General features: G+C 45.7%; 1 protein-coding gene across 3 annotated transcripts in view; it reads left to right on the top strand.

Annotated features, from left to right (window-relative positions):
• unc5b (unc-5 netrin receptor B) overlaps positions 1–15,128 on the top strand; it is a 212,084-nt gene that overhangs the window by 167,332 nt on the left and 29,624 nt on the right. For 2 of the 3 annotated variants that reach the window (XM_067972409.1, XM_067972410.1), the window contains exons 5-9: positions 3,331–3,511; positions 6,044–6,211; positions 7,295–7,459; positions 9,549–9,581; positions 10,662–10,856. In XM_067972409.1, the coding sequence (XP_067828510.1) occupies positions 3,331–3,511; positions 6,044–6,211; positions 7,295–7,459; positions 9,549–9,581; positions 10,662–10,856 (742 nt within the window). The remainder of the gene's footprint in view (positions 1–3,330; positions 3,512–6,043; positions 6,212–7,294; positions 7,460–9,548; positions 9,582–10,661; positions 10,857–15,128) is intronic. The other variant, XM_067972411.1, reaches the window with a different exon arrangement.

Here is a 15,128-nt window from a genome sequence, read left to right on the forward strand (position 1 = left end):
CCTGCGGCAGGTGGTGAGCGAACCAACACGAGGGAAAAACCTACTTGACCTCGTCCTCACCAATCTACCTGTCGCAGATGCATCTGTCCATGACAGCATTGGTAGAAGTGACTACCGCACAGTTCTCATGGAGACGAAGTCCCATCTTCGCACAGAGGATACCATCCAACATGTTGTGTGGCACTACCACTGTGCTAAATGGGATAGATTCAGAACAGATCTAGTAGCTCAAAACTGAGCATCCATGAGGCGCTGTGGGCCATCAGCAGCAGCAGAATTGTATTCCAGCACAATCTGTAACCTCATGGACCGGCATATTCCTCACTCTACCATTACCAACAAGCCAGGGGAGCAACCCTGGTTCAATGAGGAGTGCAGAAGAGCATGCCAGGAGCAGCACCAGGTGTACCGAAAAATGAGGTGCCAATCTGGTGAAGCTACAACACAGGACTACATGCATGCTAAACAGCGGAAGCAACATGCTATAGACAGAGCTAAGCGATTCCACAACCAACGGATCAGATCAAAGCTCTGCAGTCCTGCCACATCCAGTCGTGAATGGTGGTGGACAATTAAACAACTGACGGGAGGAGGAGGCTCTGCAAACATCCCCATCCTCAATGATGGTGGAGTCCAGCACATGAGTGCAAAAGACAAGACTGAAGTGTTTGCAACCATCTTCAGACAGAAGTGCCGAGTGGATGATCCATCTCGGCCTCCTCCCGATATCCCCACCATCACAGAAGCCAGTCTTCAGCCAATTCGATTCACCCCACGTGATATCAAGAAATGGCTGAGTGCACTGGATGCAGCAAAGGCTATGGGCCCCGACAGCATCCCAGCTGTAGTGCTGAAGACTTGTGCTCCAGAACTAGCTGCGCCTCCAGCCAAGCTGTTCCAGTACAGCTACAACAACTGGTTAGAAAGGTACAGTTTGGAGAAGGTAATGTCTATGAAATATCACATTTGTTGCACACAAAAGCACAAGCCTGTTAAAGAACATAGTTACATCATGTCTACAGCACAGAAACAGGCCATTCGGCCCAAATGGCCTATCCCGGCATTTATGCTCCACACGAGCCTCCTCCCACCCCTCTTCATCTCACCCTATCAGCATATCCTTCTATTCCTTTCTCCCTCATGTGTTTATCTAGCTTCCCCTGAAATGCATCTATGTTATTCGCCTCAACTACTCCTTGTGGTGGTGAGTTCCACATTCTAACCACTCTCCGGGTAAAGAAGTTTCTCCTGAATTCCCTATTGGATTTATTAGTGACTATTTTATATTTATGACCTCTCGTTTTGATCTCCCCCACAATTGGAAACATTTTCTCTAAATCTAACCTATCAAACCCTTTCATTATCTTAAAGACCTCGATCAGGTCACCCCTCAGTCTTCTCTTTTCGAGAGAAAAAAGCCCCAGCCTGTTCAGCCTTTCCTTATAGGTATAACTTCTCAGTTCTGGTATCATCCTTGTGAATCTTTTTTTTTGTTGCACCACCTCCAGTGTCTCTATATCCTTGTTATCATTTGGAGACCAGAACTGGACACAGTACTCCAAGTGTGGTCTAACATCTTTGGTTCTGTGCTGATTTTTGATGCATGGAATCCTTAACCGTCTGCAGTTGGCAATTGCTCGAGTTAATCAGTTCTTTGAAAGTCGACCTTACTGAAAAACCGTGCACTAGTGTTTCTTGATCAAACACTCTTGTCCATCACAGTTTCTGCTTTGACTTGCATCGGTCTCTAATTGAGAAATCATATAAAGCATTTAACCTACCCCATTACTATTTAGGAAAATACTCCCTCACTTAGAAGAATGAGAGGTGATCTCATTGAAACATATAAGATTCTGAGAAGGCTTGACAGGCTAGATGCTGAGAGGTTGCTTCGCCTGGCTGCAGAGTCCAGAAGTAGGGGGCGTAGTCTCAGGATAAGGGGTTGGCCATTTAGGACTGAGATGAGGAGAAATTTCTTCACTCAAAGGGTTATGAATCTTTGGAATTCTCTACCCCAGAGGCTGTAGATGCTGAGTCGTTGAGTATATTCAAGGCTGAGATCGATAGATTTTTGGACCCTAAAGGAATCAAGGGATATGGGGATCGGGCAGGAAAGTGGAGTTGAGGTCGAAGATCAGCCATGATCTTATTGAATGGCGGAGCAGGCTCGAGGGGCCGTATGCCCTACTCCTGCTCTTATTTCTTATGTTCTTATTTAATATTTCTGGTTTGGCTTTCAAGGCCAGCCTTGTAGGCGCTGTTGGGTGAGAATGTCATGACGCAGGATAATTCAAAAGGTAAATTTCAAAGAGACGAGACCTTTATGCATGAAAGAGAGTTCGCGGCATGTTGAAAGGCTCCAGTTTATTATGGCTCATTTTAATAAGAGTCAATGTAGCAAGAGAAGATTAAAGGAGGAAGAAAACCGTCTGAGGTCAGGCCGATTAATCAGATAACACTTGTAACAGTGTGAAAAAAAAACAAATTAATTAGAAATGCATTAAACCTAATGAAAATAAAATTTGCTAACTGAGCTTCCTTCTCTGCCTCTGGATTAAATGATTCTTTGCCCTCCACAGATTAAATTGCGCGCTTCACTGAGTCTGACTCTGGGAACTGAAGACCCAGCAGCCAGCAGCTAATATCATTTGAGAAAGATGCATCTGAATTGATACCTTTAATTCTATTGATTAAATAACGTGGGATGGAAAAAGGGAAAAAAAAACAGGGGAGATTGAGATAAATCTGTTATGTGAAGCTGGCCATTTGTCGAGTCTTAACTGTACCTGGATGAAATATGGCCTCGGAGCATTGGTATTGGTGAGGCTTCAATTTGCACTGAGTTCAGGGTGAAGCAACAAATAAAGAAGTGATATGGGAATGAATGCAAGGCTTTCTTCACCTCCTGATTCATGGGTTGCACTCGAACTTTTCTTTCTATTCTTTTGCGTATTCCCTCCCTCCTCCCCCTCCCCTTTGGACAAACCTGGCACAAGGGCACCAGATATCCCTTGGCTTCCGAGAATGCACTTGATACATGCTCTCTGTGCAGCAATGTGTGATTATTACTCTCGTTAATGGGTGGGAAGTGCACTCATTATGCAAATCACTCTCTTGATACCTGGAAGCTTTTAGGGCTCAACCCAACCAGATCCATCCTTGAATTTGTGAGTTTGCGCTTTATTGATGCACAAGTCATTACATCAGTTTGTACGATTAAAGTTTCTCGTTGCTGATCACGCAGAGTTTCAGGATCATCAAAATAAGATTGCCTCCCAAAGTTACCGGTGTTTATTTGTGCTGCCCCTCTCTCCCCCCGACCTTGTTCAGGTGGAATGGTTGAAGAATGACGATGCTGTCAATCCTGTCCAGGACTCGAATTTCCTCATCACCATCGACCACAACCTGATCATCAAACAAGCCCGGCTGTCTGACACAGCAAACTACACCTGTGTGGCCAAGAACATTGTTGCCAAGAGACGGAGTACCACCGCCACCGTGGTTGTATATGGTAAGAAAGGGGCTTGCGTCTTGAGAGCTGTTTTATGTTTGCTCCCGCTGTGCCCCCACATGAACATGCTGCTGCTGTCAGTGAGGCACTGATCGGTATAACGACCAGTTTTAAGTACAACAGGCAGGCATGGCATGAACGGGCAGCTCCATTCATTACAGCTAGCAAAACAATTCAGACAAGTGATCAGTTGCGTTAAGCCCGCCTGACATAATTGTGTCCAAAGCAATATATTTATTGAAATGACGTCTGCTTAAAAGAAACTTGTGTTCATTTTTTTGACCTGTTCTCTGCAGTCTTGGCATCAGAAGCAGCGCAGTCCCAAGAGTAACGCAGAAACTGTAACACTCCGTTCTCTCCTGATCTAGAATTAGGCCCCCTGCACCTTAGTCCATTAGCAGGAGAGAAGAGTGACAGGAATGACACTGTAGTCTAGAAATTGCTGCACTTTCGTACGACCTTACTTTGTCTGATATTCGAACACAAAATGGAATAACATCTCCTTTAAAATAGGGCACAAAGTCATTTGATTAAAATGTTGTTACTGTAATTTCACACACAGCAATTTCTAGGCTTATAAGTTTAATGGTGCCAGTATAATTGTGCCTTGTTACTTCACAGCGTAAGTGCTTAACCTGTGATAAGAATTTTGTTTGGGTGTTTTTATCTGCAGTTTCTGATGACTCTAATTTTAGGATTTGTTCTGCATATATCCAGAGAGAAACGAGGGTTCAGGGCGAGGGCAGAGGGGGGTGAATAAAGAGAAGGGCTGTTGGGGAAGCAGCAGAGGCAACTCAAGGGATGGTCTCAATCTTAGTGACCAAGAAATCCATGAACTCCTCCCACTTGTTGGAGGTGAGGATGGAGGGGGCAAGGGAGAGGGGTTTAAGGAAACGGATTGTGGTGGAGAAAAGAAACGGGGGGCTATCTCTAGTTGGCAGGATGACCCTGGAGTGGTGGGTGGTTTTAGCAGAGATGATTAAATCTGATGTCACTTGATGTGGTCCAGCCAGGATCCGTTGACTTCAATGGAAATAAAAATCGAGGAGAGATGTAAAATGGGCTGTCGATTTGCTCTCACCCGTTTTACACTGTTGCACAAAGTCAAGATCGAGCCCCATTGCCTGCATGCCAGCCAGCAGCCTCTGAGAACCTAAAACAATCGCAGTTCATAATCTGTAATTTACTTGTTAAAACTGCAGACTCAAAATTACTACGTGCTCCACTTGATCATGCTGACATATTGGACAACATCTGGGCTTAAATCGCAGGTTTAAAAACGTGCCCAGCTGTCTCAGTTGGCCAGCGGTTCTGCATATTCTGTCTCAGGTTGGCTGCTGGTGCTTCTCTTTTCTGACTTTTGTTTTCCCGTCACTTGTCTGGAAAAGAAAGAAGCGAGAAAAAAAAAGCCAACAGCTGTGCATCGTCCTTTAACTATGCAGCAGTCCATTAAAGTGAAAAAGAGGGAATTAATATGCTGGTGATAGGATTGAAGATGAATAGCGCAGAATAATCTCCAGAGTGCCTCATCCCATTCTTCAGGCTTCAGAGTTGCCCGTCGGGTCCGATACAAAGGACTGTATTAATCTGATCACCGTGTTTATTGATGCACACACATTTCTCACTGCCCGTGAATATTAGCCTGCCTCACATTGAGCATGTCGAGTGTGACATGGGATTAATTGGGGGGGATGGGGGTGGGCAAAGACTTACCAAGGTCTGCAGATGCATCATTGATAATTGATCATGGGAAGTGCAGACTTTGGCTTGGTGTTAATAATAGACCTTATGAGACCTTCTGAGTCACCCACCACCTGTTGATCCCCTTCTTTGAGGAGCATTAAATTCCCCTGAAAAAGTCTAGCAGTGCTGTTAGGAACACTCACTGCCTCTAATAAACAGATATTGATCCTTTTAAGGATTTGATAGGGTAAATAGAGAGAAACTATTTCCTCTGGTGGAGGGAGTCCAGAACAAATGGGGCATAACCTTAAAATTAGAGCCAGGCCGTTCCGGGGTGATGTCAGGAAGCACTTCTTCACACAAAGGGGAGTGGAAATCTGGAACTCTCTCCCCCAAAAAGCTGTGGAGGATGGGGATCAATTGAAAATTTCAAAACTGCGCTTGATAGATTTTTGTTAGGCAAGGGTATTAAGGGTTATGGAACCAAGGCGGGTAGATGGAGTTATGATACAGATCAGCCACGATCTAATAGAATGGCGGAACAGACTCGAGGGGCTGAATGGCCCCCTCCTGTTCCTATATGCCTATGTCACTTGAATCGATGACCTTCTTTAGGAGTCTGTTCTATTAGGTTTCACATTGTGAGAAAGGTTTGCAATTGGTTGCTGCTGAGTATTTCAAGTTGTACATGAGGATAATCGAATGACCAATCCCATTCGATTCAGGATATAGTTGGCGGATTTGTGTTATTATTTTTTTTTTGTGAGGATGGGTTGCTTTCCTTTAGCATTTCCATCGAATAACCATCTTTTGTCTGATTCCTCCCCCACCGTCACCCCCCCCCCACAGTAAATGGTGGCTGGTCCACCTGGACAGAGTGGTCTTCATGTAACAACCGCTGTGGGCGAGGTTGGCAGAAACGGACAAGAACCTGCACTAACCCAGCACCACTCAATAGCGGGGCCTTCTGTGAGGGCCAAACCTTTCAGAAGATTGGCTGCACCACCATGTGCCCAGGTGAGTTGAAAGAGACGGCAGTGGTTTGTGACAGGACTATCTTAGGGGTGTTATCACCAGCAGAATCATTAAGAATTGTTCTCCACCCCCCTATGGGATATAATGGCTGTTTCCAAAAATGGAACTAAACCTACTGATTGGAGGATACAATGGGTATCTGTCACAGTTGTTGACTTAGAATCATGGAAAGCAACCAAGGCCATTCGGCCCATCGTGCCTCTGCTGGCTCTTTGAAAGAGCTATCCACTTAGCCCCACTCTTTCCCCACGGCCCAGCAAATGTTTTCCTTGTCAAGTATTTATCCAATTCCCTTTTGGAAGTTACTACTGAATCTGCTTCCTCCACCCTTTCAGGCAGCGCATTCCAGATCATAACAACTCACTGCTTAACAAAAGTCTCCTCATCTCCCCCCTGGCTTTTTTGCCAATTATCTTAAATCTGTGTCCTCTGATTAGTGACCCTTCAGCCAGTGGAAACAGTACCTCCCGATCAACCCTTTCTATTGGTTTCTGGTTGGATGCCAACTTGAAGTTGATCAGAGTTTCACAGGTTTACAAGGATGATACCAGAACTGAGAGGTTATAACTATCAGGAAAGACTGAACAGGCTGGGGCTCTTTACTCTAGAAAAGAGAAGACTGAGGGGTGACCTGATAGAGGTCTTTAAAATTATGAAGGGGTTCGATAGAGTAGACGTAGAGAAGATAGTGCCACTTGTGGGGAGGCCAAAACTAGGGGTCATAAATATAAGATAACCACTAATAAATCCAATAAAGAATTCAGGAGAAACTTCTTTACCCAGAGAGTGGTTAGAATGTGGAACTTACTGCCACAAGGAGTAGTTAGGGTGAATAGCATTAGAGGCATTTAAGGGGAAGCTGGATAAACACACGAGGAAGAAAGGAATAGAAGGATATGCTGATAGGGTGAGATGAAGTCGAGTGGGAAGAGGCTCGTGTGGAGCATAAACACCGGCATAGACCTGTTGGGCCGAATGGCCTGTATACTCTATGTAGTCCTATGTAAATACCAGCTGTGACTGACCTGTAGTCATTCTTCTGTTTTCCTTCCTGATGAAATGCAGTCGATGGCGGATGGACAGACTGGAGCAAATGGTCAGCTTGCAGTACCGAGTGCACTCACTGGAGGAGCCGCGAGTGCACGGAACCCTCACCCAGAAACGGAGGCAAAGATTGCATCGGCCTAGTGTTGGAGTCCAAAAACTGCACAGATGGGCTCTGTATGCAGAGTAAGTAAAAACAGATTGCCGTTGGATGGATTTCTCTGCAGGGCTGGGCTCGAGCAGCAGGTATGGGCTGGGCTCATCACACGGATGCTGTGCTTGCAATGTGCTCGGACAGCGAGGTAATGCAGCAACACAGGCTGGATTGATTAAACAGGCAATCCCCACTTCAGCCGCACGCATGTGGCCAGCGACTTTGAGAATGAGCGATGCATCCAAAAGTAAAAGGAGCCCCACATCACCTCGATTTAATCTCGGACACAATGATGGAAGCTCGTTAGGCCACACACAAAGAAAGATCTGGACTCAAGTAAAAATGAATGAGTCATGTGCTATGTGTAAAGGTTTCCATTCTGCAATAAGGGAGCTTTTTATTCTCTCTCTTTCTTTCTGTCTCACTCTGTTTGGCCATGCTTTCCTCTGCTGCAAACTCAACCTCCTCAATTGGGACATTGATCTCCTTGAATGTTGTTGATATCGCTGCGTGGCCAGCCCACCAAGAGTTGCGTTTGAGCAGCAAGAGACTGTCGTGTCTCTCCCACCTTTCCCTCAATTGTGCTCTGTTGACTTGAGCTCATAACCTTCTGATCCAGAGACAAGAGTGCTACCAATGAAGCCAAGCTAAGCAGACATTGGGGGGGAGAAAACTTCCTCACTAAAATCAAGATCATTCTCCAGAACCTATGACATCTGCTGGTCTTTATTCATATCTCAATAGCAGAATCATGTGCCAGCCTTGTGTGCTGTAAATGAACGTTTGAAAAGACCACAGTTGCATACTTGTCAGGTCAAATTATCCCTCGTTCCTGGCACCGCCAAGTAATATCCCCTCCAGACATATTTTCAGTGATTTGTCAAACCAAAATCCTTAGAGTCGTGTTTTCAAACGTTAAACAGAAAACTAAAGGAGTCTGACGAGCTCAGTGAGCCTCCAGTCAATTGTCAGCTCCAAGGACAGGCCTGTCCCACTTCCCACTGGTGCGCACAAGGAAACAACTCATTCACAATGGCCGGTTCCAGTTTCTAAAGCCTGCCTTGTGTCACTAAGGCTCCCTCTCGGAAGCTCCACAAAGGATTCTTTATTTTATCACTGGTTATACAGCCAGGAGGTGTGGCCACGAACAACTAAAGTACCTGCATCTTGTTTCTAGGGGGAAGGGGTTGTACGTCTCACCTTTCTTTTAGAAATGAAAAGTATCTTCGGTTCCTGTTGTGGGCCAACTGTGTGTTTCTGTTCCTACACGAGTGGGTTACTAATTTTACACTGGTGTTGTGGGCTCAGGAGAATGGCACTTGAGTGAAGGCCTATGGCATCCGAATACCGATTGCCCCCTTTTCAGGGCACCTATAAAACGTCGAGTTGGCCTAACGGGAAATTGGTAGGGTTGGTATTCTGGAAAGATGGGATCAAATAGCCCAAAGGGCCTGTCGCCTCCCAACCTATCTTGTGATCGGCGTGTTGGAAGGCTTTAAGAAAAAGGTTTCTCACGCCTCCAACTTCTGCACTCTGCAACAAAGGTTGAGTCTCGAGCACCGCTGGAGGCGCAGAGCTTACCTTGTGTTGGTGCACGATGGACGTGAAAGGGCCTGTTGTGAATGAGATGTTGGGAGAGATGTGAGGCAAGATTGGCAGTTGAGTCATCTCAGGCCACTTTCCCATGTGCAGTTTGCAGCATCTTTACCAAAGATCACATGACTGCTTTCATGTAAGATGCTTCGTCCTGTCACATGATGCAAATGTCACAATCTTGATTGCGCACACACGAAAAATTGGCAGAACACCTTTAATATGTGCAACAAGAGTGTTAGAGAGTTAGAACCCAATCTCAGGATTCAGTTAACAAAATCCTCAGTCATTATCGTCACAATTTAGAGCATCTTCTGAACCCTCCATTTTGTTACATCCACACCATTTATTATTGTGTACAGAATCACAAAATGGTTTCTACTAAACTTCCTGTGTGAGTGAGCAGTGCTTCTCAGAGTATTGAGTGCATTCATTTTACTTTCCTTAATTTTCTATTCTTTGTGTACATTCAACAACCTCATTTCATTTTCTTTCCATGTTGATTTTACTTTTGTTTTTTTTTAACAGATAAAAAGCTATTAAATGAACCAAAAAGCTCTAGTAAGTTCCCATTTCATTATTTCTAATTCATTTTTGTTTCTGTTGGTCATGTACAATAATCATTGATTGTGAGTCTCAGGCCCGTTCGCTGCATCATAAAAATGTAGGCACAGACCTTCATGTGAGTGATAGAGAGTTCCCTACTGTTTCTTGATCGTCTGGGGTGTGAGAGCTAATGGAAAAGAGAGAGAGAGAGCTCGGCTAAACCGACAGCAAGTTTCTTGTGCTTGGCAGTGAGTGTCTCTATGAACGCTGCTTCCTGCTGACCATTGAATGTTAGTGTGTGCGTCAGATCGATCTCAGACTGACCCCTTGTGGGGCAGTGAACCTGAAATGAGGCAATCGGATTCCTTTCCTTGCAGTTTTAGTGGAGGCATTGACCCATCATTTTTTTTTTAAAGTGTCTTAGTGCGTCCGATAAAATAGGGGAGAAAGGAATTCCAAACGATCGCGACATGTTGGTATGTTTGTGACCAGTGGTGTGATTTCAGGGCTTGGGAAGCAGCAGATTTCTAACTCTCCAGTAGACATCTATCTATCATTTGTCATGAACATCACACACTCCTTATTTAGGCATCAGCCATTCTGCCAGTCCTCCAGACCTGTCACACGGTCACACCCGCAGCTACGCACTTCCACCACTAGAGGAGGCTCCGTGAGCTCCAGATCCCCATACCTCTACCTCCAGCAACACTGAAACAACCTGAGGGAAAATGGCTTTGTCTTGACTTCACAGGAGCAATGTCACGGGAGATCCACTAGTATGAAGAAGATCTGAATTTTTAATGAAAGTGAAAGTTAATTGCAATCACTTTTAGACTCTGCTCTATTTACTGCGTGTCCTCGTGTTCGAAACTCTCACTGTGACAGTGCGGGGAATGAATTTCACATTTGGCTTATTAAAAGGTGTCCCTTTGCACTGAATGGTGATTGTACAGGTGCTAAAGAAAGAAACTTTGAATGTCATTTCATGGAAGGAATCACTGAGAGCAATAATCTTCCAAATTTTGCTTTGACTTTGCAATGCGTACGAGCAGTAAAACATTGTTTAACCTCTCAACCTTTCCTTCAACTCGACAGCCATGGACGGTGCAGGTGATGTTGCCTTCTACGCGGGCCTGGTGGTCGCCGTGTTCATCTTCGTGGTTATAATGCTGGTGCTCGGCATCATCGTGTACAAGAGGAGCTGCCGCGACTTCGACACGGACATTACCGACTCCTCCGCGGCCCTAACCGGCGGCTTCCAGCCCGTCAACTTCAAGACGGCCCGGCATGGTGAGTAATCCAGCGTCTGCTCCGCCGCGGTTTGTTACTGTGATGGGAGCCGTGCTTCGTTTGTATTAGATTGGCAACGCGTCCCGAGTTGCTTCATGGTTGGGGGGCAGACAGAAGCCAGCAGTGGGAGGACGAAAAGAACTGGCATTTATAGAGTGCCTTTCACCACCTCAGGATGTCCCAAAGCAGCCAAACGAAGTAACAACTAATGAAGTACTTTTTTTGAGGTGTAATCATTGCTGTAATGTAGGGAAAAGCAGCAGCCAAATTATGCATAGCAAGGTCCCACAAACAGCATTGTGATAATGACCAGATAATCTGTTTTTATGTGTTGGTTGAGGGATAAATATCGGCCAGGACACCGGGGAGAATTCCCCTGCTCCTCTTCGAATAATGCCATGGGATCTTTTACATCTACCTCAGAGGGGAATTGGGGCCTTAGTTTAACGTCTCATGCGAGAGACAGCACCTCCGACAGTGCAGCACTCCCTCGGTACTGGACTGAAGTGTCAGCCTAGATTTTATGCTTAAGTCTCTGGAGAGGGACTATGAACCCCCGACCTTCTGACTCAGAGGCGAGAGTGCTGCCAACTGAGCCATGGCTGACACACACCTTTTGTCTCTGTTGCTCCTCTGAGTGATTAAAGTCAGACAGGCAAACAGATTCCATGCTGGCACGTTGACCCTGTTTAATGAGAATGACAACCACTGCAAAGCCTTACCTGTGTGAGTGCGAACATTGGATGGGGCTGCTTTGAATGTATCACATTTCTATTAGACGTGTGATTAGATGCCGATAGAATGTAAGACCTAATGATGGCTAAAGTTACAACCTTTCATTCAATGGATTGATTTTTATATCAAGAAGTGCAAAAGCAGGAAGTGAAAAACGTTTAATATTTGGCATGGCCGTTTGCTAACAGTAAGACCGGCATTAGGTTGAGAAGGTTCGCTGCGATGGTCCAAGGAGGTCTCCACCCAAGTTAAAATATTACGGCACAATCCTCCTTTCTCTTGCCCTGTGTTGCAAGTCAAGCAGATCACGCCTGAATTACATTCTGCCCGACCGGATCGCGACCTGTCAGTATTTGCAGGTTCAGAGCATTACCCTAGGCCCAACGTGCCCCAGGCACAGGCCACGCCTCTCTGCAGCCCTTCGCACTTGGAAACGGGGGTGGCGGGCGGGGGTGGGGAAGAAATCCAACTGTTGCTGCAGGCCCGTGGTAATGGCCACTTGCTGCAAGGCCCTTAGGAACATGGGAGTAGACCAGTCAGCCCCTCGAGCCTGTTCCTCTATTCAATTACATCATTGCTTATCTCTATCTTAACTCCAGCTACCTGTCTTGGTTCCATAACTCTTAATATCCTTATCTAACAAAAATCTACAAATCGCAGTTTTGAAATTTTCAATTGACCCCCAGCCTCAACAGCTTTTTGGGGGAGAGAGTTCCAGATTTCCACTCCCCCTTTGTGTGAAGAAGTGCTTCCCGACATCCTAACCCTAACCCTGAACGGCCTGGCTCTAATTTTAAGGTTATGCCCCCTTGTTCTGGACTCCCCTCACCAGAGGAAATAGTTTCTCTCTATCTACCCTATCAAATCCTTCAATTATCTTTAAACAACTCAATTGGATCTTCCCTTAATCACTCTCACCTCATTTCGCTCAGTGGGGAGGGGTGTGAGGGGAGAACTCTAGAAATCCCAGGGCAACGCAAAGGCCGAGCATCACGAGTCTCTGCCACTTCTTTTCCTCTGCTTTCGGTTGGGAATTCAATATTCCCCCGGGAGCATAGCAGTGGCAAATGGTCCCTTTTTATTTGTCCAAGAGGGAATCTCACTATCAGTACCTGTCAGTAGGGTCGCCAACCCTCCACGATTGCCCTGGAGTCTCCAGAAATTAAAGGCTAATCTCCAAGACGCTGCTGCGAGCAACACCTGGGGAGTAAAATCATAGGGGCATTGAACAAAATTGTGTGTGATTTTTATTTCATTTTCTTTGAACATTTATTAGTTATAAAAATATTGGCGAAGGGATAAAAAGGCTCAGTCAGGCACCATCCAATCAGGTAATTAAGAGCCTGGTTGTTTTCCAGTTGGCCATGGGGAGGCAGTGCACTGTGGGCACCATGCTCTCGGAAGGATGTCAAGGCCTTGGAGAGGGTTCAAAGTACCTGGACTTAACAGTGACCCAAGCACCCGTTGTACAAGTGCTTTACAGCCAATGAAGTACTTTTTGAAGTGTAGTCACTGTTGAAATATAGGGAAAGACAGCAACCAATTTCACGCACAGCAAGATCCCACAAACAGCAATGTGATAATGACCAGATAATCTGTTCTAGTGATGTTGGCTGAGGGATAAATATTGGCCAGGACACCGGGGAGAACTCATAAGAACATAAGAAATAGGAGCAGGAGTAGGCCAGTCGGCCCCTGAGCCTGCTCCGCCATTCAATAAGATCATGGCTGATCTGAGAAAGAGACAAAGACAAAGATAGAGAGAAAGATACAGACAGAGACACAGAGTCAGAACACGTGAGAGACCGTGGACACAAGGCAGTGTACACCCACCATTCCCCCACACACCCACCCCACCTTCCCATCCTCCATCATGCTCACAGACGGGCAGTGGGCGAGTACAGCTCACAGACAACAATGTCAGCAGTGAGGAGGCAGAGTTGAAGTGTGGAACGGACAGGAGTGGGAGTGAGTACTGGGGCGTGGGCGGGCTAGAGGGTATTGGCTCACTGAGACATTGTGTGGGGGGTGGGGGGGTGGGAAAGAGAGTAATAAAACCAGAGAGGGAGGGAGGTGGGGGCTACAAACCAGGGGAAGGGGAAGGACTCTTCTTTGAAGTAGTGCCATGGGATGTTTTACATGAAAGGAGGGATGGGGCCTCAGTTTAACGTCACCAAGCATATGCCGCCTTCACTTTTGTAACCTAAAAGGCCCCTCTGGTCACCTGCCGCCTCTACTGTTAAGCGACACAGGAGAGACCACCTTCCTCCTAAGGAGCAGTTCGTCACGTCCACGTTATTGTTCGAATACTGACAAGCCTTATAGTTGCTGCCGTAACTTGCTGAAGTAACTGCCGGAAAAAGATTTAGTTCCTCGGGCAAAAAGTGCAGCACGGGAAGAGAGCCACCAGTGCAGAGGTGAAACCCATACTGGCTGTAATTAATGTGGGCCAGACAACCTGTGCCAACAAAGCAAGAAAGAATCACTGTGACACTCCAGCAAAAGTTTTTTTGTTGGAGATTATAACGAAATTCCTGTATCTTCGAGGCAGGAATTCTTTGCACAACTCACCTGCCCGATATATGGACCTGAACAGTGAAAACTGTTGATTTTTGGCACTGTTTTGCACCATACATCAGTAATTAATTTTTAAAACTTTTTTATAAAAGGACTCGCATTTGTACAGTGCCTTTCACGACCTCAGGACGTCCCAAAGCGCTTTACAGCCAATGAATTACTTGAACCAAAATGGATGTTTCCACATGTGAGGGAGTCCAAAACTGCGGGCCAGAAATATAAGATAGTCACTAATCAATCCAATCAGGAATTTAGGAGAAACTTCTTCACTCAGAGAGTGGTTAGAATGTGGAACTCGCTCCCACAAGGAGTAGTTGAGGCAAACAGCATAGATGCATTTAAGGGGAAGATAGATAAACACAGGAGGGAGAAAGAAATAGAAGGATATGTCGATAGGGTGAGATGAAGAAGGGTTGAAGGAGGTTCGTGTCGAGCATAAAATGAAAAAAAAAGAAAGACTTGCATTTATATAGCGCCTTTTACGAACTCAGGACGTCCCAAAGCACTTTACAGCCAATGCAGTACTTTAGAAGTGTAGCCACTGTTGTAATGTAGGAAACACGGCAGCCAATTTGCGCACAGCAAGATCGCACAAACAGCAATGTGACAATGACCAGATACTTTGGATTTTTTTGGGGGGTAATTTGGTTGAGGGATAAATGTTGGCCAGGACAACAGGGAGAACTCCCTGCTTTTCTTTGAAATAGTGCCGAGGGACCTTATGTGTCCAACTGTGAGGGCAGATAGGGCCTCAGTTTAACGTCTCATCTGAAAGACAGCTCCTCTGACAGTGCAGCACTCCCTCAGTGCTGCACTGGGAGTGTTGGCCTAGATTTTGTGCTCAAGTCTTTGGAGTGGGATTTGAACCCATGGCCTTCTGACTCAGAGGCGTGAATGCTCCCCGCTGAGCCACAATTGTATATTCTATGTAAATCTCATTTTTATTTGCATTTTTTCCCA

Source organism: Heptranchias perlo, chromosome 36 (genome assembly GCF_035084215.1).
Source record: "Heptranchias perlo isolate sHepPer1 chromosome 36, sHepPer1.hap1, whole genome shotgun sequence".
In the NCBI taxonomy this organism is placed as follows: domain Eukaryota; kingdom Metazoa; phylum Chordata; class Chondrichthyes; order Hexanchiformes; family Hexanchidae; genus Heptranchias; species Heptranchias perlo.